The sequence below is a fragment of the Nicotiana tomentosiformis genome, chromosome 8, assembly GCF_000390325.3.
Source record: "Nicotiana tomentosiformis chromosome 8, ASM39032v3, whole genome shotgun sequence".
Classification (NCBI taxonomy): domain Eukaryota; kingdom Viridiplantae; phylum Streptophyta; class Magnoliopsida; order Solanales; family Solanaceae; genus Nicotiana; species Nicotiana tomentosiformis.
In genome coordinates, this window is record NC_090819.1 from 107,689,907 (window position 1) to 107,717,625 (window position 27,719).

The 27,719-nt window shown below is 37.1% G+C and overlaps 3 protein-coding genes across 6 annotated transcripts; 1 reads left to right on the forward strand and 2 right to left on the reverse strand.

Annotated features, from left to right (window-relative positions):
* Positions 1–203: 203 nt before the first annotated feature.
* LOC104120539 (uncharacterized) lies at positions 204–11,805 on the forward strand. Of its 3 annotated transcripts, none has more exons than XM_009632326.4 (14): positions 205–656; positions 2,002–2,617; positions 2,700–2,788; positions 2,952–3,050; positions 3,995–4,508; positions 4,584–5,633; positions 5,721–5,841; positions 8,324–10,146; positions 10,217–10,260; positions 10,339–10,518; positions 10,683–10,796; positions 10,878–11,060; positions 11,282–11,326; positions 11,472–11,805. In XM_009632326.4, the coding sequence occupies exons 1-14, from the start codon at positions 564–566 to the stop codon at positions 11,604–11,606; spliced, it is 5,106 nt and encodes a 1,701-aa protein (XP_009630621.1). In that variant the 5' UTR covers positions 205–563; the 3' UTR covers positions 11,607–11,805. The 3 variants fall into 3 exon arrangements, with proteins under 3 accessions (XP_070038710.1, XP_009630621.1, XP_009630622.1); XM_009632327.4 differs by having other exon boundaries at positions 4,587–5,633; XM_070182609.1 differs by lacking the exon at positions 11,282–11,326 and having other exon boundaries at positions 204–656.
* Positions 11,806–12,368: 563 nt separating this feature from the next.
* Positions 12,369–17,652, reverse strand: LOC104120540 (hydroxyproline O-arabinosyltransferase 1). Its single transcript, XM_070182610.1, has 8 exons — positions 16,972–17,652; positions 15,443–15,510; positions 15,147–15,348; positions 14,951–15,048; positions 14,801–14,870; positions 13,688–13,759; positions 13,498–13,611; positions 12,369–12,792 (listed from the first exon to the last, which is right to left on the reverse strand). Exons 1-8 carry the CDS (start codon positions 17,374–17,376, stop codon positions 12,733–12,735), a joined length of 1,089 nt encoding a protein of 362 aa, XP_070038711.1. The 5' UTR covers positions 17,377–17,652; the 3' UTR covers positions 12,369–12,732.
* Positions 17,653–18,945: 1,293 nt separating this feature from the next.
* On the reverse strand, positions 18,946–27,248 carry LOC104120542 (uncharacterized). Of its 2 annotated transcripts, XM_009632330.4 has the most exons (19): positions 27,094–27,248; positions 26,761–26,992; positions 26,028–26,184; positions 25,630–25,766; positions 25,379–25,482; positions 25,158–25,253; positions 24,459–24,552; positions 23,342–23,453; positions 23,031–23,224; positions 22,646–22,749; positions 22,518–22,573; positions 21,843–21,932; positions 21,647–21,746; positions 21,393–21,497; positions 21,242–21,314; positions 20,045–20,208; positions 19,744–19,801; positions 19,512–19,618; positions 18,946–19,390 (listed from the first exon to the last, which is right to left on the reverse strand). In XM_009632330.4, the coding sequence occupies exons 1-18, from the start codon at positions 27,094–27,096 to the stop codon at positions 19,533–19,535; spliced, it is 1,965 nt and encodes a 654-aa protein (XP_009630625.1). In that variant the 5' UTR covers positions 27,097–27,248; the 3' UTR covers positions 18,946–19,390; positions 19,512–19,532. The 2 variants fall into 2 exon arrangements, with proteins under 2 accessions (XP_009630625.1, XP_009630626.1); XM_009632331.4 differs by lacking the exon at positions 25,158–25,253.
* Between the last annotated feature and the right edge of the window lie 471 nt (positions 27,249–27,719).

Here is a 27,719-nt window from a genome sequence, read left to right on the forward strand (position 1 = left end):
CAACATGGGCCCCATTCAAGCCATGACAGGTGCTGACTCATCAGTTTCAGTCTTCAGTCTTCTCCCAATAATAATGAATACGTCACGTGACCCAACTGAGCCAAGTAGGTCCCATCCCTTTACACTTTTTCCCGCCAACTGTTACCTTACAAGGGTTCAGTCACTTGACTCCTCGTGCACTTTTTTTTCCCAACAGCTGGAAATCCAATCAACGGTTCAGGGCCCACTAAAACCTCTATCCAACGGCCCATATCCGCCCAATCAATTTCCCAATCGCATTATTATCAGTGCTTAATGTTATTGTCGCTACCCCTCTCTTGAAATTCCCCCATCATTAGTGCCCTTTCTTTATACACAGATAATACTACTATTTCTGCGTTGTGAATTTTTAATATTTTCTACACATTTACTGGGTTGAATTTGATTTTTTTAAATTCCTGAGAAGTGTGGTTTTTTGTTTGGATTTGGTTTTGATTAGAACATGGGTTTAATTTGTTGAACTATTTTTTTTTTTATGAGAAGTTTTTGATGGAGAAAGGATAGGGTTTTAAAAGGTTAAAGAGATGGATAATTGTTGGCAGAGGAAATGTGGGTCAATGTGGCAGTCAACGTCTCCACCACTTGTTTCTTCATCACTCCCGGATTCCCATTCTCAGGTTTTTCTTTTTTCTTTTTTATTTTTTGGTTGATAATTATAATTTCTTTGCGTTTTTCTTGCTTGCATGTTAATTTTAGCTTATTCTGTGAAATGCATGTACTTTTGGAGGAAAATGTGGTGAACATGATGGGTAAGCGCACACATTATTTTTCATAAGCGGTGTCACAATTTGAAGAAATGAACAAATAAATAACTTATTGTAGTTGTAAGCGGTGTCATTTTCTATATTTATCCCTAATATTTTTATTTTTCTTATACATAATTAGTAAAAAAATTCGGGTAAGCGGTGTCTCGTTACACCACATAAGACAAGGTGTATACGCCCCTGGTTAATTAGCTTTTTGTAATTTGTATTTATTGTTTATGAATCTTACCATTTCATGTAGAATGCATGTAACTAGACGAGTAGAGTACATAGGGGGTGTAGTCCAGATTGAGCAAATTAGATTTCATTTTATGGTGCAAATCTTTGGAAGATATGAAGAAAGCCTCCTTTAATTACCAAAAGTAAAAAAGCCCTCGTTTTTACTCCTTGAATTACATGACGAGTTTAGAAAAAAGACCTTGTAACAAATCTAGCTTTTTTGTCTAGAGTTGACATGAGCATTGAGAGATATCTACATCTTTTAGAGTTAATAGGAAACAAGTGTGTGCCACATATTACGTTTTCATTTTATTGAAATAGAAAATGGAAAGAATTGTATTGCTATTGCATCAAAGGAAGAGTGTCTTTGGATGAGTTAAAGCAGACTGGAGGTTGTAAATTGTATTTCGTTTAGTATCTTCATGTTTATGATTAGGCACTAGGTTTGTAGTTTGGGTCACCGATTCTTACATAGTTAAATAGCTGGCACCTCTTTTGCATCATAATGAAGTGGCTTTTCTAAGTGGAGAAACTAGACTGAGAAAAGTTTTCTATGGAAAATGAATGTTCCGAAAACTCCAGAAAGCATTGGGAATGTATTTGTGTAATGTAGATTAATTAGATGAAATTCTTCAGAGGCTTATTTTGGTTTTTTGATCAATGAAAGCAAACTATGCTATGAATGATGCTCAGATAGTCAATGTCACTAAAGAGTTTCTTTCTGGGTGCTGTAATTAGATGTCGTGTGAGCCACTGTTTTGTAGCAAAAAGTTTCCATCAGCTGTAGGTGCACAAAATATACATGTCTATCAAACACTGTTTTTCCTTGTTGCTTGAGGCTTTCCCTTTCCAAGTAACTTCTATCTTTGTTATACTGGACAATTATTACCATAATCTTTTTTGTTAGACTGGGTCTTGTAGATTCTTCTCATTTTTCTTTATTTAATTTGTCCTTCTCACTGCCTACCCCCTACTGTAGTTTCCTAATGCAGGTCAAAATTTTTACTCGAGCATTCCTCAAGATTCAGTGTCACTGGGAAATGGAATAGTACAGCAGTCTACTCTTCCACGGACTTCAAATTCAATTGCGGATAACTCTAGTCCCGCTGAGTTCAGTGGTTCATTCATATCTTTTCTTTCTGGTCCACTGCCCTCTTTACAAGGGAAGTTTCAGCAATCATCAAATTTAAAATCAGTCTTCACGCTGAATGAAAAGCCAATATATCGTAACAATGCCAATGGATCTGCTTCTACGAATGGACCAGTGCTTGTTCCTGCTGTTGAATTGTCACAATATTTTAGCAGCCACAAGTTAAAAGCTGGAGATACTCTTAAATCAACTGCTGTAATAAACCATCCAAGACATGAAATGGCTAAGCCAACTGCTCCATCCCATTATGTTGGCAATGAGAAACTAAAGCATTTTTCTTTTCCTAGAGGGGCTTCCGATGCAGAATCAATCCCAAATAGTGCCATGAAGTTTAATGACATACCTGATATTCTGACATCTAGAAAGGTTTTTCTGGAAACAGGATCTTCTGGGCAGTTGTCTCCAGCTCTGAGCAGCTATCCCCGTGTGTTCTGTTTGGGCTTAAGTGAGTAACCCACTAGTTAGTTTGACTTTTCATCAATACTATGTTTATATGTTCTAATTAGTATTTTGGTCGTTGAATGTAGGTGGATATCTGGTTCTCAGGAATACTGGTCTTCTTGGAGTTATTTGCTTGTGCCATGGTTCACATATGTCTGTTTCTAGGTTCTGTGAGGTACTAGTTATTTCTGAAATCTCCTTTTTTTTTTTGCTTCATCAGTCTTTGGAAGGAAAGGCACTTCTGTTGGAGTACTTGATATTTCCATATCTTTCTTTTGTTTATTACTTAAGTTAAAGACTTTTTTTGATAACTGTTTGAAGTTTTATCTTTTGTGCAGCATTCTGGTTTATCTGATGTTAATCCTGGGAATGCTGTTTGTATGGACAGTGGTGTAACCATAGCTCATTGGCGGAAGGTCTTCTTCCAAGAACTAGGGGTAAGGAATATGTGAGGTATCTAACATCTATTTCTTCTATGCCTCAAAATCCGTGCTATTATTTATTTTTTGGTAGCTACATTCTTTGAAATGTTTTTGTATTTGTGTAATCAATTTAGGTTATGTTCATGATATAACTGTGGGAGGGGGTCCATTTCAATGTTACCTGGTATGTAGATCAATTTTGTGGTTCATGGAATGGTCAGGATTTTGCGTTCGCTATTTAATAGGAAACATAGTCTGCTCAGGTTGTCATCTTTTGATCAGATCTTCAATTGCTTTAGGAACCTTGATAGAAACTTTTCTAAGGAGATCTAGGAGCTAATTGGCATTGAGGCATAATTGATTGATTGATTGAAGGAGAATTTGGAAACAGAAAGTTGCTGCAAAGTTGTGAAGGAGAAGGATAATAATTTGGATCACTAAATTTAGCGTTCCAAATTTCTTTCTTATCATCTCTGGGAAGGTAGAAGGGCAATTTGCAATTCATTAGCATCACTCTATATGGTGACCTTGGTACAGTCAACTTAGAAAACCTTCCACTTATTTCTTTGCTTGATTATATGCTGTCCACTTAAATTATATGTTAGTAGCTATCTATATATTTTGATGAAAAAAGCTACAAGAATATCTTTTTATGAACTACTGGATTTCAGATCCTGATAAAATGTGCTCTGCCTGCTATGATGGTCTGACTATGGTGCACCTACTTTTGAAAGCTTATATAGCATTATAGCATACATACGCGGTACAGATGCAAGCTAGACCACTATGTCTAGGGTTGCATGCACTAAATTGTTTGACTTTGTTCTGTTTAGTTTATTTACAGCAGACTTTAAGAACCTAGTTTTTCTATTTTATTATGTCTATTGATAAAGTACTTGTTAATGGCATCCATTGGAAGCACAAGAGCCATGAATGGTGATCTTTCTATCGTAATTTAGATTAGGGCTCCTGACGATCATGGTGGATGGGACTGGCCTGAAGTATTTCCAGTGAGTACTGGTTTGAGAGAGTTTTATCCATCCCTTCCCAATTTATCTCCAAATGCTGAGCAGTCTCGTGCATTTGGAGCTTCAAGTGGAGCTGGACAGTCATCGAACAATATGTTTATTTCAAAGAACCCTCAGCGTCCGACATTGTCAAACTTAGATGGGATACGAGACCCACAGAATGGTTCTTCATTCATTTCAGCTTATATTGGTTCAAACTCTAAGGACACAAATACCTTCAACTCTCTTCCAGATCTCAAATTTTCAAAATCTCTTGGTATCAACAGTTCACTAATGCAAATGGATGGGAGTAGTATCTCCTCAAGTATTGAGTTGAGACTTGGGCATCCATCCCAGCAAAGCAAAAAGTTTGGAACTTCAGCTCAACAATCTTTTGAGTATCATCCCACTGTCAAACCAATGGAGTATCAACAATCATTGTTTCCAGAGACCCTTATGCATAAAGGTCTGTTTTTATTTGTGAATTTATTCCTCTAGTTCTTGATATCCCTTTAAGTTTATACCTGTCAGTGTCATGCAGCAGTTGAATCACGTCCAGTGGAAGAAAGCAGGTCAAATTTTCATATGTTGAATTTGAGTCCAAGAAGTGGAAAGGGCCAGCTGGACCTTGTCAACTCTGCCTATGGACTCCACAATGCAACAGGTGAATCCAGAACAAGAGATTCGGTATTTCCTATGCTTCAAGCACGCTTCAAGGGTACAGAAGGAATACTGTACTCTGAAGCTGCCAAAAATATGGTTAATATAAGTCATATTCCACCTGGAGAACCTCAGTGTAAATCCCTTAATCTAAAGTGCGACCAAACTGATTTTCATTGTGCTAGAGGTAATATGACTAATAAGGAATTTAAAGTTGACACTTCATGTGCTCTTGGACATGGGAACAGTGATAAAGGTGTGGCCAACAATATTGCTAATTTCCATGGTGCCACTGAATTAAACTTTGGACTCTACTCCAAGTATTATGAAAATAAAACGACTGTTAAGAGAGTTGTAGAAGGGATTGGTCATAGCAATTGCTTGGCCTTACATGAGAAGAACCTTTACTCGTGCAAGCCCTATGGTATGATGATGGATATTCCTGGTGCTCAGAACACCCTTAATTTGTATGGAAAGACATCCTTAATTTCCCATAATGGAACCTTTGATAATGGTAGTATCAGATCTGTCTGTAAATCAATGGACTCTAGAGCAGCTCCACCATCTCAGGCAGTCACGTTGGGGTTTCCATTATCAAGTTCAACATTAATTGGAAATCGAACTCTACAATCATCTAGCAAAGAGAGCTTGAATGGAAGGCCGATTGAACACACTGAGAATCCAAGAATGCAAACCTTGCATCAGGGGTTGGAATTTCCTACTCCGGTGCTTGTCAGTTCCTCTACCACAGCCACCAAAGAGCATGTGCTATGCAGGAATCCCTTTGGCAAAGCGCCAACATCCATAAACCAGTTATATGAACCCTATGTCGCAAATACGCCACTTGCGTCTAAGACTGCAGCAGTATCTGCCTTCCCTGGGGTTAGTGATTACATGGGAAAACATAGTCAACTTTTAGCTCCTAATACTGGTAAAGCACTGCTGTTTCTGTTTCAGTTATTCTCTGTATCTTGTTTGATTTATTATTGTAATGAAGAGGAAGTTTATGTCTATACAGATCTGCTTGAAGGTTGCAATTTTTCAGCTCTCTCACATGGAGGATCTCTGCATGCTCAAGACAAAGAATTGCACTGTCAGCTTTCCACTGCTTATACTGCAGTTCACTGGCCTTACCTTAGGTAACTCTCTTGAAACGTTTTCTGTAACCTTGCTTTTCCATGGTTTGTAATCAATTCTCTCTGTTAGTGTTGATGTTAGGTTATAACTTTGCTCTTGGCCTGAGTCACCCTGGAAGATATTTAATTTGTTGTATACAGAGATTCAGTATGTACTACTCCCTCTCTCCCAAATAACTTCCTTTTCCTTTTGGGTTGTCCCCAGATTATAACTTAAGTAAATATGAAAGTGTTTCAATACTTCTTCCAATAATATTGAACAGAAAAAATACTATGGGACCACTTGGATTTTAGGAAAGTTTCTAACTTTTCATAAATAACATTGTCTCCAGTATCCACTTCTCTCTTTACTGCAATACTCTGATGTCATCTTAATAAGCATGTTTAAACCAATAAGGTCACCTAAGTTGGGTAGAGGTAGTATAGAGTATTTTCTGAAGTAGTTCCAGATATACTAATTTGTCTTAATGCAGTATCAGGTTATTTCCTTTTAAAAGATGACGAAGATAAGATGCAAAAAGCATCCAAGGGTTTGGTCTAGTGGTCAATGAAGTGGGGTGCAAACCTTGGAGACTAGGGTTCAAATTCCAACAAAGACAAAAAACACTAGGTGATTTCTTCCCATCCGCCTAAGCCTTAGTTGACAAAGTCACCTAGTACCTGTGTTGGTGGGAGGTGCACTCAAGCTGGCTGGGATGCCACTGTTTAAAAAAAATGCAAAGTGTTGTTTTCCCAAATAGTTTGTTGGTAATGTATCTTTAAAATTGTACGGAACAAGGGTAATTGACTAGTGTTTATGACTTTAACTTTGGAAAGCACACGTTAAAAGAATCTTGAAGTTAATGAAGTTTGAGGACTACAAGTAATAAATATGGATCTTCCTTTCTCTATCTCGAGAGGTCATGATATTCCAATTGGAAATCTTTGTTGAGAACCAGCAAGCAAAATGCTATCAGGTGGCACCAAATTCATTTATGTCAAAAAAATAAAAAAAGAATTGATATGGGCCTTCTGGGAGCACATTAGTTACATTCTCCAAAATGAAATCTAAAAGAATATGATTATCTAACCAAAAATCATAAAGCGATGATATTGCTTGTCCAAAAAAAATAATCATTAAGCACTGGGATCTTATGTGAACTTTATATAAATCAACAACCAGCACGTGTAATCCAACTCTGGAGTTTACATGTAAACTTTAATGTGGACATATGAATGTGATAATAAGCTTGCTAAAATTTAGCTCCGATACCCTGTTGAATTATGTAAACCAACTCATCTTAAAAATCGAAATGTCGGAGAGGAGACTTTGATTAATCTTATTAGGTCTGTAGCATGCCCTCCTCCGCTTATGTGTGACCCTGACCTTTTTCTTCTCGCTCCAAGCACATGGAAATACTCTTGTTGATGCACTACAGTGAGACTTGAACTGTAGAACTCTATCAGTTCTTAAATCATATGAAAGAACTTGAGCACATCCAATCCAAAACCTTAAGGTAGTGGTTGGAGTGATGCAAATTATTTATGAACCCGTTGTCTATTGGAAATATTTCTACTTTTACTTCAAAGTAGAAAGGAGGATCCTTGAATGACGCAATCTAGTTTTATGGAAGGAAGGGAATGCCAGATGCTTCGAAGGGAAGATTGATAGCATACAAGAGCTTAAATACAAATGTGTATGGCTTTTGGCTTTTGGCTTTTTGGTGTAATCTACAGGATGTAAAGGATGTTGATGATAGCATGATAGATTTCATTGAATCTTTACAAGGATAGGACTCCCCAGGGTAGGGGTAAGGTCTGCGTACACACTACCCTCCCCAGACCCCACTTGTGGGATTATACTGGGTTGTTGTTGTTGTTGTTGTTGTTTACAAGGATAGGACTTCACAGTATGAATCATTCTTTTTGGTTTTGTACAGGGGTTTCTGATATTTGTACTGTGTTAGCACCATCTTGGTGCCAAGCTGTTCCTCTTTTTAATATATAACTTACCTTTTCAAAAAAATGATGCAATCTAGAGAGAGGCCCATATAATATATCCTTCAATTTATTTGAGAACCATATACAAGGGAAAGCTTTATCGGAAACAAATTCTCTATCTCTATGAGGTAGGGGTAAGGTTTGCGTACACACTACCCTCCCCAGACCCCATTTATGGGATCAAACTGGGTTTGTTGTTGTTGTTGTATACAAGGGAAAGCTTATTGGTAAAGACCCTCCATTTTTAACCATAAAGTTGGGTTTTGAGTCACTTAGGGAACAAAATGGGAAAGGACTACTGTTGGATTCCTAGGTAGGGGGGTTCGGGAAATTGAGTTTATTGTATCAAATAAAAGTTATTTGAGAACTATAACTGTAACAATGAGAATCAGTATCTGTTCGTTCAATGCTCATGTCTCTTTTCATGCATTTGAGTTGATCTTATTCTTATCTTCATCCTTCAAGTTTTCGTGCTGATTGATTTCTTGATTTTACACGAGCTTAGACATGGAGATTCTGAAAGCAATAATACTCCATCAGTTGAGCAAGCAAAATGCTTTCAGGTGGTACCAAATTCGTTTATGTCTTACTGCTGTAGCTGTGCTGTTCAGCCAGACACTTCCCTTGAAAAACATCAATTCATTGGTGAACCTCCGCATACTACTCGGATAGAACAGAGAGGAATTTCTGGCTGCATTAAGAAGAATTTATTTGCTTGTAAGTTGAATGACAGTCAGAAGTTTCCCTTGGAGAATGTGGCCTCTTTGGAACAAAATAGTAATTTAATGGGGCATAAGATAAACAAAATGGAGTGTCACTCTTCTCAATGGAGAGATGTTCCCAAAAAGGTGACAGGAGCAGCTAGTCTGACATGTAAGGAACAGACAACAAGTTTCCTGAACGTGAATGAAAAAATGAGGGGACAAAGTGCAGATGCTGGTGGAAAAATACCCAATTGTGATTTAGCTTTTCAAAATGTTGAATGTCTAAAGGAGCCAGAAATGTCCAATGTTTCATCTGGAGGATCTACGCCTGTTGTTACTGAGGTATCTGCTATGATTCATGACAAATATTTCTCTACTGCTGATGGTCAAAATACTGTGGCAAGTAATGCTGTGGTAGATGAAGGATCAGGAATCGACAGATGCTGGTCATCTAATGATGTGCAGTGCAGTGAACAAAGTGCAGAGTTTTTCGGTGTTGCTTGCGAATTCAATCCCATAGATGCAGGGCCATCCAAAAGGTTTGCTGATAATTCTTCTCGTAGTCTGATTGACGAACTTAGACTAAGAGATTCCTTAAGATTGAACAAAATGCAGAACCATTCTAGTTTCAGCATTCAGGAAAAGAGCCGTAGTATTCAGAAAGTGGCTGATATATCCAATAAAGTGATTAGAAAAAGAACCAAGTGGAGAAAGTTGGATACAACATTTCCTGCCGTCTACTCTGCTTGTGGCTATCCAGAGGGCACTTGTGGTGCTGGGCTACAATGTCATTCGTGCAAGTATAAAAAAAGTGCCCCCCCATCTGATGATGGCAGTGCAGAAGAATGTGCATATTCCATAGAACCAAGTTTCAGAGAGAGGAGGTTCAGAATGCGTTCATTGAATACTCTTTCTTGCAATAGCAAAGTTAAATGCCATGAAGCAAAAACTATTGGTACTCAGTCAGATCTTTTGAAGGTTGGCGATGATGATACCTTTGTAACTTGTGAATTACCAAGAAGAAAGAGGCCGAAGTTGGATATTGCAACACCTGTTAGGCAGATAGACGAGGAAGTTAATCTAGGTGATGAAGCAGTAGCTAAGTGCAGTTTGGTAGATACCTCTATGTCTTCTGAGATGCATGAGAAGGTTTCTAGAAGGGAAGTAAGACCTATAGTGTGTGGGAAATATGGTGTAATTTCTAACGGGAATCCATCAAAACCAGTTAAATTTGTTTCTCTGAGAGAAATTTGTGATTCATTGGCTAAGTGTAGCTTCTCTGGAAACTACACTGCGAAAGTGACTTCTGTAAAATTCAGGAAGGCAAGTGCAAAAGGAAAACATCAATGCATGAACAAATCTTGGAATCTCAAGGAAGTTGGGAGCTGCAATGCTCATCGTGTTGTAACTGCCAAAAAATCTAAAAGTCATCTCTTGACATCTAGTGAATTGGATCATTGCCATGGAGGTGAACTAGGGGCTGGCTTATTCTACTCTCTAGAGAAGAGAAGGTATGATTGCCTTGTAAATACTGGTAATATTGCAGATGATTCTCTGCCAACTCAACAGAAGCCAAAGTCCAAGGAGATTCACAAACGAGGCCTTTATGAGTCGAAACTTGAAGGTATGATTTTCAGAACCAGGTTAAATGCTCAAGGGACATATATCTAACAAAAATCTGGTTGGTACTGTAGGCATTCATCCGGGAGAAGGAGGTTCTACTTGTGCTCGAACTGAGGTTTGTTGTTTCTTAATAATAGTTTAGATGTACTGAACTCCTGAATTAAAGATTTTCTAAGACTTGTTCTACATTCAGGGATACAAGGGTCGCAAAAAGGAAGGAGTGCGGTATAATTTTCCTCATTATTCTGAGTCTGGTGGTGGATGCCTCGTTGCCCAGGAGCAGCTAAATGCCTGGATTCACATAACTGGACAAAAGCGATCTAGAAAAGAGGTTTCAAGGCTTCCACCTAAAGATGCTGAATATGATTATCGGGTATGTCTGAGTAACAGTTGGTTGCTTGACAAGGCACATTGTGCTGAATCGTTAAACCCTATAGTGGTCCAACTGACAAGTCAAGCGTGTAGCTTTTAAGTTCTTGTGCGCTTTGAATTCAGTTACTGATGTTCTTACTTTTTTGTTACACTTTATGTTTCCAGAAGGAATATGCTCGCTATAAATACTCCAAAGGGTGGAAGAGTTTGGTTGTATACAAATCTGGCATTCACGCGCTTGGTCTTTACACATCTAGGTTTATTTCACAAGGCGAAATGGTCTCATCTGCGTCTACACTCTTCCTCTGAATTTATATGTTTCTCATCAGCAAATTAACTTTCTTTTTTTTCCCCCTCTAGGTTGTTGAATATGTGGGTGAGATAGTGGGGCTCCGTGTGGCTGACAAAAGAGAAGTAGATTACCTGTCAGGAAAGAAACTGCAGTATAAGAGTGCTTGTTATTTCTTTAGGATTGATCAAGAGCATATAGTCGATGCAACCCAAAAGGGAGGTATTGCTCGATTCGTGAACCATTCATGCATGGTAAGTGTCTTCTACAACAATGTTGTCCTGTTGCTCTCCTGTCCAATTGTGTTACAGTGCCAACTCTTTCGCAAACCAATTTTGATTATTATTTCGTCTCTGCTTTAATACTTCTCATGTAATTTATGCTTTCTTTCAAGAGAAAGAAATAAAAGATTGATGTCAGTTTATCATTCCACGATGGACTGAGCTTTCCTTCTTTTCCCAATTTCTTTTACCAGCCAAACTGCGTTGCCAGAATCATTTCTGTGAGGAATGAGAAGAAGGTAGACACATCTCATTTTACTTTTTTTTCACTTATATTTTGTTACATTGCATAGTTATGCTTCCCACTTTTCAATTTAAACATATAATTAGTATGTTGGTAACTAAAACTAAAATTTAAAATACTAAACCTTGATCAATATGCAGGTAGTATTTTTTGCTGAGAGAGACATCTATCCTGGAGAAGAGATTACATATGATTACAATTTTAACCATGAAGATGAAGGCAAGAAAATCCCCTGCTACTGTAATTCGAAGAATTGCCGGCAGTACTTAAACTGACAGCTTGATACGTGTTCGAATATGTAATTTCGGAACCAATTGAAGTAAGTGGACGTAATTCCTTGGCCTCTGCAGTAATACTAATAATATCCTCGTGAAAGGCCAGCACCAATGTCCTCGCGAATATCATATCTTGTAAATTTGTATGTAAATATATATACTTCATTCTTGCGTTAACATCTCGATCTGCAGTTTCTCACCCCGTCTTTTGGTTTCTTGTGATTTAAGTTATAGCACTAAACAAGTCCTACTTGCAACACTGCTCGGTAATATAAATCTTCACTGAACATATGTATGAGTTCATCTCCAGTAAATATAATACAAAATAGAAATAAAATTACATCAGGAATTGAGCTTACAAATGCAATGTTTACTGCCTAATAATGAAGGCACATATCAAACGACCAACCAGATTAGACAAAATCAGGTGATCAATCAATGCTGTAAGTTGGATAAGACAAGTCTTATTTAACTGACCATTTTCACTGCCCGGCAAATTCTGGCAAAGTTTGTTTTGGACTAACAGGGAAGCTCCACCTAAGTGAGTTTTGCAAGGAATGTTGATATATATTGATGGTCAGCAAAAAGACAGTTTAAATTTGATGAGGTCTGACTTGAATAGAACATAATGAATGCAGAGGAATCGTATAGCTCACTTCAACTAATTGTATTTTGCAGTGCAGTAAATTGATAATAACAAGGAAAACCTTTTAAGTTATCCAGATTGTTGCTCTACGCGTAAGATCCTGTTTAGACTGAAAGTAACAAATAACAGCAAACTTTAAGATATCCCATCATTGTCATTAGGTTACTAGTTTATTTAGCAATGAGAAGAGCTGCAACTAGTAAACTCAAGAACTACATACATTGTTTCTACATAGCAAACTACTGCATATGGATCAGATTTGCAACTATACACTGTGGTACGTAAACCTACTGGATAGAGAGAGTTGGAACTGCAGCCATAATAGAAGAAGTTTCGGATACTCTGACAACAGTGATAGGGGATATGCAATTTACCACCAGAAGTGAGGAAATAAAATTTTCTTGTATGCTATAGAAAGTACAAATTACGAACTCATCATACATCTTGCGTGTGTGAAACAGCTTCAATCACAATACCATTCTAAGAACCCCAATTTGGAATGTTAGCGGTGGCTTCATTCACCATTTTTACCAGGGTAACCTGACAAAAACCAAATACATAATTAGTTGAAATAGGATGAAAGATCCAACGTGATTTTCATTCATTAACCACTGGCACTTCATGCAAGATATCATCCATGCAACATCAAAATAGATCTCTCAACACTCAACAGATATGCATACTAGAAATTAGGTTAGCAATTAAAAGCATATTGTAAGGCACCATTATGGAAAAGAGAAAAGAATACGTCATCAAATGCTCATTCATAGATCAAAAGAAAAATTATAAGGGACATTGTGTGTGTGTGGTGGGGGATATGCCAGAGGAGGCAGCTGCTCCTACTCACCTTTCAGCCAATATGGCAATACCCCCTCCTCCCTCCCCATCATCTTTAAAATTAAGAAATGAAACCAAAGCTTTAGTAGGTTATCTTTTGAGGGACTATGTTCATTGATAATTTCTTTTGAAGCTTTAAAACCTTTTGCGAATATCTCATCAGAGTTAAGAATTTGGTAATATGCATGTGACATGTTACTAGTAAAAATTTGTACTTCTTCCCTTCGACTATTATTTATCCAAAGTAAATCATCCATACAGCAAAAGGTTAGCAATGCTAGTGCTAAGAGCAGCAGAGAAAGTTCGCAATAACATACAACTTATTTTAATTATTAGATCTATAATTTTGGTAAAACAAAATCCTAGAACCATTCCTGTTATGGGAATTACAAAGACAGATAACCGTACCACACTCTCTGGGACACCGGGTGGAGGCAGAGAAAGGTTCCTTGGAGGCCACTTATTATCATATGATCTTTTGTCGAATCTCCACTCTCCAATTTTTCCATAGGTCATCTTTCCCTGAAAAGCATGTTGTTCCCATCATTATGTTTATCACAACTTGGCATACTCATAGTCAAAAGGAAGTGGTAGCTACCTTCATATCGTAATCACATCCATATGTGTAATGAACTATGTATGCCTTGCCAATTTCCGTATCCCAAGGAGGCTGGAATAATTAAACAACATATGAAGGATTAGGTTTCAGGTTATGTTCATAAGGAAGATATATTGCAATGAATTTTCAACTCACAACCAAAATCACTACAAGCTCGTGATGCTGCTACGAGCACCGACAAAAGGAGGAGAAAGGAATGATATCAGGTCTATGTGGGATAAATCTTATTGCAACAGCAGATGCACATGTGGAACAGAAGAAGGAATTAGAAAGTAAAGGAGAGCTGCGCTACTTCAATAGGCTCAAAGCAGTGAAATTTTTTAAAGATAGTAGGAAAATTGGGAGGAGGAAAAGGCAAAAGCACCAGGAAATTGTTACTCCGCACAAGATTTACAGCATCTTTCAAATTACAACTCTTTGTCCCTTTATACACATTTCAGACGTGGAATCAAATTATACAGACAATAAGAGTTTTCCAGTTTTCCCGTTAAGAAACAAATAAAAATGGTTAAGCCCGGATCTGTAAAAGGTATAGTGTTTTACCAACCTTTATAATTATGCATATAATATGTCACTCTATTTTTAAAGGGAGATAAAGCATCACAAGGGAGAGATTCTAACACCCACAACAGCATAAAAATGCAAACATCAAATCTTTGCTTTCGCTGTATATTCTTTTGAGTAAACTAATGGTTTATTCTAGACCGGGATGCTTTGATAGACTTTTCTCAGATCGCATTGGCCTATCTTTATATCCAAAAATATTGGGTGCTATAAGCAAGCCCTTAACACATGATATACAAAGAAAAATCTTAGGCAGGCACCCCAAATAACATGGAACTGGTGTATACTGATCAATGAAGCCAGAGCCCATTCAGTTGATTTTTCATTAGCAAGTATCCCACACACCACATGATCAGAATAATTAGTGTGGGTATTGAGCATTTCTAACACAAGAAGTTCCCTCATTGAAACATTTTTTTTTCAAATGGGCAACAACAAATCTTCTTTATCTCTGCTTTGCCTTGGAAAGAAAGAAGGAACAAGTAAAATATCAACCTTTCAAATAAATAGGAAAGCAAATGATCATACCTGAATCATGAATTCCTTGTGCAATATGTTACCAACATTATGCAAAGCAGACGAAACTGCATAGGCATACCTGCATATGGATTTTTCAGTAACTAGGGCATTTGTGTTGTATTGATAAAACATAACAGTAATTAGAGGCGGGCTGGTTACATTTCAAGCACCCAACCAAATGCTTTGTCTGCTTCAGGATCCTTTTTCATCGCCAGAGAAACATTCATCCATGTTGGAGCTATCTTCTTCAAAGCTTCCTATTATCATCCCGTGGAAAAAAGGAAAAAAGGAAATTCCCGTTTAGAAAATCAAAACCGAGAACTAATTACTATAACTTATATAAACAATCTAGTACCTTCCCAACAATGACAGGGGAATTTCCAATGGGATCAATGTCAGTTATAGGTCCCCGTTCTTCAGGGTAGAACTTTCTCAGTACAGACTCATACTTTTTGGGTTCTATATAAAAGAAAGGGAACGCCGCTCCAAGGCCATCCATAGATAGGTTGGGAATGGGCTTGACGATAACATGATCTGGTTCCGCCATCAATATGTAGCTGCACAAAAGAGTTACTTTTGAGTAAATACTCCAAGGAACTAACAAGAAACTTGCGCTGTTTTGAGTTAATTTTTATGAGTGTGTTCCCGTACTCTTCTTCAATTTGTGCTTGTTGAAGCCACTGAACAAAAGCCCATGGCCTATTGAGGACAATATAACCCTGAAATTGACAAACGAGATGAGAAGTGAGATATCACTTACCAGTTTGTTCAAAGGAAGAATCATCCAGAAAAGAAATAAGAAGATAAAACATAACAGTCTCTCACGTAACATGAGAAAAGTGAAGGAGAGACTGGAAAAAGCATCATTGCAACCACTCGTGTATGTCCTCAATTCAAAAAGTTCTTTACTGCAGTAGTGTGAGAAATGATTCATAAGATGTTTATACCTGAGGTTTAACCTTTAATTTTTATGCATTCATTGGTCTCAATTCTATGCATTTGCAGCAAGAACAGTATTTAACGATGAAGTTGCTATTTTCAAAGCTTTTTATTTTCCGTTTCTTCTGTTGCGCACTGATTCTTCTTCTTCTTCTTCTTCTTCTTCTTCTTCTTCTTCTTCTTCTTCTTCTTCTTCTTCTACAATATGTTACCATTCACCATAAAAAGCAAGGACAACCATACATCTATTGCATTGTTAACATTCTCCTTTTTACATGTAAAACCTAAGCCAACCTCTCAGGAGTGCTCTTACCATCGCAGTAACCTCACTTGTCTCACTCAAACTGAAACACTCTCTTCATTAGTCTTAACATGAATAGACTATAACATCTTTTTGTATTTCAGAACTCACTATCCAAATCCATGTTACATAGAGAGCATAGCCAAATTTTCATACCCATCCTAATAGAGCTTTCCAATTCTCAATCCATGCTTAAAAAATTAAAAGAAAAATAAGGGTGATCAAAAGAAGCGAAATCTTGGTAACCACATCCAATTTAACTGGCGAAGCTGCAGTCCAAGTTCAACATACTTTGAACATAATTAAGTAACCAAAGTGTGTCATCTCTATCAACTTAAGCTTTTAGACGAGGCAGTTCACCCTATTCAACATGATATGACAAGAAGTGGAGTTCAAATTTCATTGTCACCCTTCAGTAAAATTATTCCACTTACTTGGCCTCTTGAAAATAATAAGGTAGTACATGAAGGGTGTGCTGAAAACGTAATTAAGTAAACAAAAGAGTGCCTTCTCTAATACTCCCTCCGTCCCAAATTAACAGGCACTTTAGCTAAAAAAGATTTGTCCCAAAATAATTGTCACTTTAGGAATTTAAGACTAAATATGTTAATTGTTTTCAATTATACCCTTAATAATAAAGAAGTAGTAGTTATTTTTAATACTGCTCAATTCTCAAAAAACATTTGAAAAGAGTAACTTAGTAAACTATACCTTGTATTTTTACTGTTTTCTTAATAGGTGTGAAAAGAGCTAAAGCGACAATTACGATGAGGGAGTAGTAGCTTAACTTTCAAAGATGAGGTGGATCACACAATTCAATAAAAGCAACCAAATTCCAATAAATGCACCAAAAAATTCAATGTCAAATTTGGAAGAAAAAGAGAAACTAAAATATTACCCATTACTAAGCAATTAAAAAAAATTCCAAATAAATAAATACCTGATCCATTCCAGAGGGAAGTGGCTGAGCAACAAAAGTAGGGATCTCATCCATAAACCTATCTGGTTTACCATTATGCAAGATCCTTGTAAACCCACCCATCTCTGAATTTTCCTCATCCTTAAACTTCTTGAACCAGTAATACATAATCCTACACTGCCACGTGTTATATACTGAATCAGACGATGTTACAGCTGTGTGAAACAACCTCTTCTTGCTCTTTGATTTGTCCAATGGCATCTGTATAATTGGGTCTTGACTAAAAATCCCACCTTTCCTAAAATTATTTGAAGGGCCTGGGAATTCTTGTTTGAAAGAAGCATTAGCTGAGATGAGGATATTGTATGTGATCAATGCTGCTGAAAGTGTAATCACCACTGTGAAGAACAATTTTCCCCAACCCATCTTCTTGTTTTTTTTTTTAGAAACTTCGCTGTAGCAAGTGTAACTGCTTCTTTTACATGATATATATATATATATTTATATATATATATATATATATATATATATATATATATATAAGTGTAATATTTATATATAGGAAAATTGGGAGGTGGTAGCAAAGTGGCAAGAACTTCCCACAAAAAAGTCTTGGATTTGGAATCTGTTTGCTGTTTGTCAGCTGGTGGCGAGTTGGTGTGAGAGGGGAGTGGTTAGAGAAAATGGTTGACTTGACTATTCCTAATTGTGATTTAATGAAAGTATTAATTACAGTTGTTATAGTCTACTCTAAATGCAAGTGAAAGTTGAGTTAGGGGTTAATGTGGGGTTTGGAATATATTGTAATTTCTATTTAAAAGCCGCCCTTGTAATTTGATAAAAATGGTTGACTATTCCTCAGTCACATATTTTGATGTATTGAGAACAAATTATCTGCGCATGTGAGCTACAATAACGTATAGTTGGGTTTAAGTTCTGATATAATATAGCATTACATAATTATTGAAACCAAATTATCTTCAACAACTCGTTTCACGAGAACAACATATAATCGGGTTTAAATTCTAATATTTTCTTACTTTAATTTTTAACTGCTAAAAGTAATTTATTTAGTTTGGTATAAACACCAATTGCATATAAATATCTAATGTGTTTTCGATGTGTATGTTAAGATGCTCTTCCTTTAAACTATCTAGGGGATCAAAGATATAGACTGCACTGAGGAATAATTGCTCTGTAAGTGTGTAAACCAACCATTTTCAGGGAAAATTTGTTGATTAATATAACACAATTAGAATAGATCCGTTTGGCAAATTTCCACATTTTACGATGCATTTTTAGTATTCTTGTTCTGTTTCCTATTTTAGCAGCTTTGACACTAGAATCTCATACGTAACAACATTGTTTTTCGTATCAAAATACATTCCCATAAACGAGGAACTCATACCAAAATGGACTTCCCCCTCTTCCTTTTTTTTCTTTTTTTTAATAGATTGGAAAATCTGGATATAGTGGGAGTTAGAGCATGAAGATGATTCTTCGGCAAAAATTAAATTTAAAAAAAAAGCTCGTTCCACTTTTTTATTTCATCAAGCAATTTTTTTGTTTGCTAAACCCAGTTGCTAATGCCTAATTGTTTAGAGGCGGCATGCCATGTTATTTTGACATTAACTTGAAATGGAGAAGGATAACACAAAATTATGAATCTTCGATACTAATTACCAACTTATACCTTAAAAAAAGTTTCAACATTCAGTAAAAAGTTGAAATTTTTTGAGGTGGGACCAACAGTAAAAAACGTACTTGCATCTAAAGAAGCAAATACTAATGACCACATGGGGCAAATCAGCAAATAGTTCACTTTTCTTTTTCTAATAATATTGACTATTGATTGAAGGTGAATTAATTTTGAAAGGAAAATTAGACTGACACACTAACTTTGCAAGAATCTTCCTTTTGGCACATGGCTTGTAGTGTCTCACCTTACCTTCTCTAATATGCTTACCAATAACAAGGTAAGAAGAGATACCAAAATATGACCAAAGAGATCTAACTAAAACATACATTTTGTACAAGGAGATTAACCAAATAACACACTAATTTACAGAACTAAGTTCCAATTCTATGTGATGAGCCATGTTCAGCAACTCTCTTCCTTAGGAAAAATGGTACAACAAGTGCAAAGACGTGCAAGAGGCTGATACATATGCACAAATTTGGAAAAACGGAAAAGGCTTGTAATGAGGCAAGTTTGTGCATGTTAGAACATCATTTGACTTTTCATCCTAAGAACTTTGATCCAACAGCTGATAGGAAAAGGTTGAATTCACTGCTCATCAGTCGGTCCAAAGATCAAAATGTCAACTGCATTCCCCCCTCAGAAGATTTACTCACTAGGCAATATACGGAAACACTAACGTCTTTTGGCCAGTGCAAAAGCTCCATTGAAAGCTATAGGTAGCGTCACATATCCAGAATCCTGGGCATTAGAAAGTCCAGAATACATGAATGAAATGTTCATGACTGCAGAAAGACATCACCCTTCACAGAAGGTAAATCAATTGAGCTTTACCAGAATTTTACAGTCAAGTCAAACATACCTCATCAAGTGAACAAGATTTCTATGAAACATGTCGAAATGGAAAAGGCCTTGAGCTCTCGACAGCTTGTCTAATGCGAGGGAATCGATCAGCCCATGATGAATATGCTATACCAAATTTAGATAGCACAAGTAGAATAAGCAACTGTTTCTCAAACTTTTTCAAAGCTAGGAAGAAAGAGAATATACGAAATAGAACAACTAAACATTCTTAATATAAGAGAACTACAAACCTGAGCTAATTATCTGAAATAGATCTACTTCAGCTTTAGCATCATCGGACATCAAGTCCTGAATTAAGCCAGAAAAATAATTTGTCAACTGGAGTATCAGAAACCAGTAACCACAACTAACAGATCATTTCTATGGCATGTTTCTTTTCTCATGTCCATTTTAAATGGGAGGAAGAGGAAGGGTGGGGAGGATCGGTTGCTGAGATTGCTTATGAGTAATCCCAACATATCAAAAAGCTATTATTGATGTACAGTCAAATTAGGTATAACAGAAGGGTTGAAGCATAAGCCAGTGAATTACCTGACCACACATAGCAAAGCTTCGTCCAATGAGCTTCGACAGACTAGTAATATTGCCAGCAGCGAAGTCAGGATGATTTAGAAGAGCTTCCTCTGACTTCAAATCAAGTATAAGTGAACAGATGCTTGATGCCATCATGACAATAGATGCATCATCCGTACCCTCTGGAATGCAAATATAGAAATTTCAGCAACTTTGTGAAAGCAACCAAAAACAAACTAGGTGAAAAATGGTCGAGACAATACGTCGGTCTCGGTAGAGAGAAACTGGGCATCTACCATCTCCAGGCAATTTGTTAGGAGGAGCCTTCATAATTTATAGATACGGTATATATGATATTTACTCTTGGTGGTCACAAATAGCTGAAAATTCAATGACAACATGGAAGAACAATTTGTTACTGAAGTACAGCTCTTCTTTTATTTTGACATAAATTTCAGATCGACAATCATCCGCGCTCTGGTTTTATTGGTAAATGATGTCAGAAATCCATCCAGGAGATTATGAAGGCAGAATTCTGTTAAGGTTTCTCTGACATCCTTAATAAAGAGACATTATCCCTAGTAACTGCAGTATCTGACATCCTTAATAAAGAGACATTATCCCTAGTAACTGCAGTATCTCAGCTTGAAGCACCTACAACCCCCAGCAATGTCGAACAGGTATGCATGCACAACAAAAACAACGAAAAAAGAAAATAAAATTGAACAAGCTCTCCCTCCCTTGCCTTTGGTATTTACTTTTTGCGCTCATGCGCGAGCAACAGAAAAGAGCTTCACAATCTCACATATTGGAGGGATAGCCAGATAGCAGAGATATAAGATTTCTAGGTGGTGCATTTTGAAGCATCAGAAGTTCCTTGAACGGAAGCAGCAATGACCCGCCACTAAACAGAAACCTTTTCCTAGTTTAATTATAGTAAATTCTCGCTTCCCTTTCTGTGTCCCTTAAACTGTGGAAGCAAGAGGTTAGGAGTACGCAACTATGATGCCCCGGGGGCCTCCTTGATACTAGATACTGGTCAGTTAAAAGTTACACCTCTTCGCAAAAAGTGGATGGGCATTAATTTTCAACTTTTTGGATATGCTACAGACGGGAGACATGAACAATGAATGCAGAGGAAACCAAGAAAATTCAACAGTTGAAACAAAGAGATCAGGCTTGGCAAGTGCAAAAAGCTTCAGTTAAAGATGTTACCTGCCCAATGTAACAATGCAACTAAAAGTCTGATAAAACTGGGATCATCTGAGGGAAATTTGATTTGTTCGCGCTGAGAAGGCAACATTGTCAGTAACATCATACAAACATAACTAATTCATCAAATAAGATGCTGTTGCGCGGGAACTACCTTTAGAAGAAGATTCAAGACTGTGTCGCACGCCAAGAATATAGAACCATTATCCTCAGATGTATAATTGTTTTGTTCAATCAACGCAATGAGGCAACCAGCAACCTGCAGATTAAATACATTCCTTTGGAAGATCAAGATACGAAGAGGAGGACATATAGATGGAGTGCCAGCTGCCATACAAAAATGTTGGTTCATAGAGATCGTGAATATGCTGTATTAATCATAGAAATCAGAATGAAAGTGAGACTCACTTCTCTGAATGCACCTGAGGAAGCTAAAATTTTACAGCCTCCAGTCTTGAGAGTTATTTGACACAGCATTGGAAGCAAAAAACAGATGGAATAAAAAGGACTGCCATTTGAAACCATGTCAAGTTCCACGTCAGCCGCACGTTCAAGAAATTGAGAGAAATGTTAGCTAATCAAAACAGTAATAGAAATGTCAAACCTCAATTCATCTTCCCCTTCAATTGAAAGCATATAACCTAGGAGTGCTGTGACCTTATCTTTACATGCATGAGGTGCTTCTGCAAGATAGCTGAAAGAACAAAAGACATTCACTACTTAAAAATTTCTCTAATGGAATCCAGTTCAAACTCCAATCACCAACAAATATGGCAAGAAGTCTTTGTTGGAACAAATTCAACTCCAACTTCAACTAGCAGATGAACCAGGAAGTTGTAGACTTCAAGTCACCCATATGTGCAATTGCATCCATTTACAACAGGAAGCTGAATCAGAAGTAAAAGAAATTTCCTATGTGAATGAGCAATGAAATTGGGAATAAAGCTTGTCAACAGATGAATTTATGACCCAATACATCCGAAGAAAAGAGAAACAAGTCAATAATTTAGCTCACAATGGCGAAAAGCATATAAGAGAACAACATGGCGATAAAACTCAAGCACAAGCAGAAGAAGCAATTGATCCCAATTTGAAGAACGAAAAACTAGAAACTTAAACTAGCAAGGATTTTGCTAAATCTGCTCATTGGAAAGGCTTGCTTCTTTCTCTAAGAATATCACCTGCAAAGAGAGGTACGGTTGAGGACTATTTTTTATGCAGCCACAGTTTTTTCTACTTTTTTTTGACATCCACACAGAAGGAAAGGTGGGATTCATACCTTCCAATTACTCGCACTGCTGCTAGAAGATCATCCCCTTTCATCTGCCCATGCTCCTGCCAAAACATCATTGTTGCGTGAGCATACTTGCTATACTTTTTCTCCTAGGCACTGATGGATAATAGTACCTTAGCATCTCGTAGATAGTCCAAAACAACACCAATTGTCTCATTGAGCCCAGAAATGATTTTTGTGAAAGTGCTCTCACTGATAACAGCATTAGCAGTTGACTCTGCAAACAGTTATCGTTAAATGAACAGCTCATAAGTCACCTCCTAACATCTCTCTCTACTCTTGGATCAAGAGATAACAGCAAGCATAACATGCAAATGAAATACACCCTCTGTCCCAGAATCAAGCTTCCTATTTGACGAAAATTGACTGTAAAGGATAGTACAAGTGGAGATGACCTTAGTATTAAAAATTTTAGCACTAATCGGGTTCCGTATTAATGTCTTCAGTAATATAATATTGATAAATCTCAGAGAATATAAGAAATATATAGGCACATACCTTCGCCACCAAAACTTGAAATAAGTTTAATTATTTTTTCAACCAAAGAGAAGGCTACGCCAAGATTCCTCTGCTTCACAAGAATATTCTCTCTATTTGAGGACTCCTTGGAGGCTTCACATTTTAAGTATGCTAGGTCATTTAAAAGCACAGCAATTTCAACCCTGGATGACTCCAAAACAAGCAGAATACACCTGAAGAGATGAAGAGACACTTAATGCTTTCTATGTCCCAAGTCAGAGATAAGCCAATGGAGGAGGCAAGTTAAAGCAAGAGGAACACAACTTCAACACCATGAATTTCTGCTTTACCTGTCAGCAGGCATGGAATCAGTTAAGTTCATCTCCCCAATTAACCACCCTTCACCGACAATTGATATGACAGACTCAGCCAGAATAAGAGCCTGAAGCTTATGCGAAGGTGCTGCGATAGAAATGAGGAGAAGGAGAATTAAAATAATAGATATATGTATATAAAAAAGGACCTCAAAACAACTTAATATGCAACAATTCCATGTACAATTTGCACTGGACAGGGAAAATGTTCCACTTAGAAAAAATAAGAGTCAATATTGAAGCGATTAAGCTGGAATACCCTTTATGTGGCGACTTGAGAGCTCGGCTTCCCTGGTTTTTTGGCTTACACTCAATAGAGTACTAATAACAAAATTTGGAACCAAATCAGAGTTCTCTCAATCAATCAATCAACTACACCTCAATCTCAAAATGAATCCTTCAAATCCATTTGGCTCTACTTGGTCCCATTTAACTCGACACCGATAAATAATTTGTGCTTTAAGGCAAATAAGATTTTCTAAAGCTCACATTTACCCAAAAAAAAAAAAAATCACATTTATTCCTACACCGAAATACGAGTCTATAACTATAGTTAAGAAACTTTTGGCAAACACAGAACCTAAAGTACGTGTAACAACAACAACAACTAAACCTTTGTCGTTAAGCCTTAATTCTAACTAGTTACTATGACCTATATGGATCATTTACTTCATGTGTTCTGCTAGTACCTAAATCCATATTGATTCCAAGAGAGTGTAGGTTTTTTTAGGAAATTTCAATCCACATGATTTTCAATCTAACTCGTCCCATTTTAGCACCTATAATCATCACACTGTTACACCTACAGAAATGCACTATGTAAGACATGGCCAAACCATCTCATGTGACCGACTCTCATTTGTTCTCTATGTTACTATTGACCCTCTATCTGTAATGATTATTATAATCTTCACCAATCTTGTACAATTAAGAATTCATCTTAGCATCCGCATTTCTATGGCACTCATTGTATAGATATGTTAGGCCTCCACATTCAATCCCATATTCTCTTAAGTAACAAAAATTACTTTCACAAGGTCAAGGATATGCAATATGGATAAAGAAATATATTTATACATAAATGTTAACATACCGACTCGATTCTGTAAGATAGCTACAATACCAATGCGCATGTTTGTTGACCAAACATCATTTTTCATTAAGCGAAGAGCATCATATACAAGCACCTGCAAGTTGTGTATAAAAAGTCACAGCCGGATTCCAAACTATAGAGGCATGATGAAAGGAGCATATATGGAGTTCAAGGAGCAAAAAAAAAGAACTCATGTCTGAATGCAAGATAAAATGTGTCTAGCCTTCTTCAAACGGTAAACTGTATATCCTAAAAGATCACTACGAGCAAATCCCGATAAGCAGGACTACGCTCTATCAATTTTCACTATATACAAACCATAAACTTTGATTGGTTATTCTGATGTATTCATTTTCAATTCTATTCCTCTAGTTCTACATAAAGGATATATCAGTAATTCTAATAGATTCATTTTAAAGCTTTCTTTTAATATGTATGAAGGATACAAAGATAATGAATATCTCTATATATAAAGAATAAAGATAGAGAAGTTGCTTGATGAAGCAATGACTGCTGGCAAGTATGGTAACTGATAACTACAAACAAATCAATCGATTGGTTATCCGAAACATGGAAAATCATATAACAGAAGATCATGAAATTTTTAATATAGTTGATCACGTATTAGCAAGAATATATGACCATGTAACACCAAAAGAAACGATAGTACACGTGTTTAATATAAAGTAACTAACATACAAAATAACTGTTGGACAGGATAGTCGATAGCAGGTGAAGCGCTTCAAACTTCAGTGCATTCTGCAGTACAGCAAACTGCTTTGCCACTGCAGCCACCTACCATAAAGAAAAAAACACACGCAAATTTAGTGCAAGTGAAAACGCAATGTGTGCCGTAAATTGAGTCTCCAATAACTGCACCAAAAAACTCTATCAGAGGGACTCAGTGCTTGTAGACTCACCACCATTGATAGATCAGCTGGATGCTCAGAATAAACATTTTCTGAGGGTAGCTTAATAACAATGATTTGCACAAGTCTCATAGCAAGTTCAATCATATGAGAACCTGAAAACGATTTAAAAAGACAAAAAGGCCAGAAACAGAAACAAAATGAGGTTGAATCTATGTAGAGACAATGGAAAGCGTGGAGTGATAAGGTGACACCATGATCCTTAGAAAAAGTAACATGTTTCAGATGATCAAACTAAATACCATCTGGTAGAATTGACATTCGTGAAGCTACCACATGCAAGCCACCAGAATCGTACAAGGTTTTAACCCCTTCTTCATTGGCCGCTGAGACCAAAAACAAAAATTCGTAGCATTCTTCAATGATAGGTGACCCTGCTCTGGAAATGCAAACAAAGTGCCAAATGTTACACATTTGGAAGAAGAAATGGAGAAGGCAAATGTACTTGTAATTAGAAAAAAAAAGCACCACACAGTAACAAACTAGATGCTCTCAGACACAATAAAATTAACTACTTCAGAAACAACAGAATAACTCTAACTAACTCTGCATTTACTAAAGGAATTTCTCACCAATTAATAACAGCAACATAAACTACAAAACTGAAATTGCCAATGAAATGATTCACCAGAGAACATACTTTGCAGACATTATCTCTACAATGAGAGGAATCTTAGTAACCATATCTTCAGAAGCCGCAATCTCGGGAACTCTACAAAATGCTGCAAGAACAGTGATTGACAACTGCAAGTAGGCGTCACGGTTATCGCCTGGTCGATCACTTCCTTTCCCCGTTCCTATTAAGAACCAATTTTCAGATTAAAACTTCAAACAATCAATCAGTCAACTACAACTCAAAGTCAAACTAACTGAAGTCTGCAATATGAATCCTCTATATAATCCCCTCCAGTTGGGCCCATTTCGTATTCTGATAAGTAATTTATCTTTTAAGGCAAATTAGGAAATCAAACCTTAGATACAAATTTGAGGATCGAGTGGGGGCAACCTTGCATTCTAAAAGTGCAAACTTGCCAGCTTGGCTCCAAAAGGGAAAAAGAGAGACAAGTTGACTACAATTTTTTCCTCTTCCTTGAAAAATTATACTGTGCATATAGGGTAAAAATGTTTTTTGGTTACGTATATACAGTTGAATCCCCTTGACAAAAGGTAAAATTCTTTCCTAGTGGTAAAGGGGGTTCGAAATTTGCTTTAAGACAAGCTCAAATCTCAAGTATGGCATTCTAGTATTTTTTTGAATCCCCGTATATAAATTCGTGGCTCCGCCACTGAACTAAGTATCCCTTGACACACTTAACTACCAATTCAAATGCTAAAAATTCGATGAACAAAAAAAAAAAAAAAAGGCCCTTTACCAGTACGGAGAAGGCGGTGGAGGAATTGAGGTCCAACGGCGTCGTAAACCATGCGAATGGCGGCGTGGTCATCTTTATTGCAAAACTTTGTAACTAGAAGTAAACCCGCTAATCGCTGCTCATCTCTTTCTCCTCTCAGTAGCTTCAAACAATCATCTAACGAAGGTTGTGAGTGAGGCTGCGGTTGAGATGATGATGATGATGATGCTCCACTACTTGAAGCTTGCTCTTCCTGCAATTTAAACAAAACGAAGTCAACAAAATGGAGGAATACATTGATAAATTGAGTGGTGAAAGGACTAAAGTAGAAGGCGTTGGGAAGCATTTAGCAACCATTGAAGTGGCTGGAGAAGAAGCAGCAGATTATGGAAAATCAAAAGGGGATTTCCAAAAAGTTCAAGTCTTTGTGCTGTGGAGGGAATGTTCTCAATGTCGGTGAAAACGACGCCGTTAAGAGTACCTTGGAGATGTTTCTTGAATTTTCAGAATGATTTTATAGAGGCTCATGCTGAGCATGGCCCAAGATATTTCACACGTGAGAATTTCTTTATATTCATAGTGGTGAGGATGCTAGCGTTATCTGGACGGCAACGGCGGAATATATAAGGGAGGCGGCGAGGGAGGTGTTAGGGATCTCGAAAGGCTACTATGGCGGACACCGACGCGACTGGTGGTGGAATGACGTAGTTCAGGGTAAAGTGGAAGTAAAGAAAGCGGCATACCTTAAGTTAGTGGAGAGCACCGATGAGGAGCAGATGAGAGCGAATTGAGAAAGATATAAGGAATCTAAGAGGGAGGCAAAATTAGCGGTCACGGAAGCTAAAACTGCTGCGTTTGGTCAGTTGTAGAAGGAACTGGGAGGCAAAGGCAGGGACAAGAAGTTATTTCGGTTAGCAGAGCGAGAGAGAGGAAGGCTCGTGACCTGGATCAAGTTAGGTGCATCAAAGATGAGGAAGGTC

Excerpts from the sequence above, each read along its gene's own strand:
- LOC104120542 (XM_009632330.4), bottom strand. Across the intron at positions 21,315-21,392 it reads TCTTGAATCTTCTTCTAAAG|CGCGAACAAATCAAATTTCC; the intron begins GTAGTTCCCGCG and ends TTGCCTTCTCAG. Across the intron at positions 19,802-20,044 it reads GCTTTGCTATGTGTGGTCAG|GACTTGATGTCCGATGATGC; the intron begins GTAATTCACTGG and ends GGCTTAATTCAG.
- LOC104120539 (XM_009632326.4), top strand. The coding sequence starts at position 564 with ATGGATAATTGTTGGCAGAGGAAATGTGGGTCAATGTGGCAGTCAACG. Across the intron at positions 657-2,001 it reads TCCCGGATTCCCATTCTCAG|TTTCCTAATGCAGGTCAAAA; the intron begins GTTTTTCTTTTT and ends CCCCTACTGTAG. Across the intron at positions 2,618-2,699 it reads TGTGTTCTGTTTGGGCTTAA|GTGGATATCTGGTTCTCAGG; the intron begins GTGAGTAACCCA and ends CGTTGAATGTAG.
- LOC104120540 (XM_070182610.1), bottom strand. The coding sequence starts at position 17,376 with ATGGGTTGGGGAAAATTGTTCTTCACAGTGGTGATTACACTTTCAGCA. Across the intron at positions 15,049-15,146 it reads CCCCTGTCATTGTTGGGAAG|GAAGCTTTGAAGAAGATAGC; the intron begins GTACTAGATTGT and ends GGATGATAATAG. Across the intron at positions 12,793-13,497 it reads CCGGTGTCCCAGAGAGTGTG|GTTACCCTGGTAAAAATGGT; the intron begins GTACGGTTATCT and ends GGTTTTTGTCAG.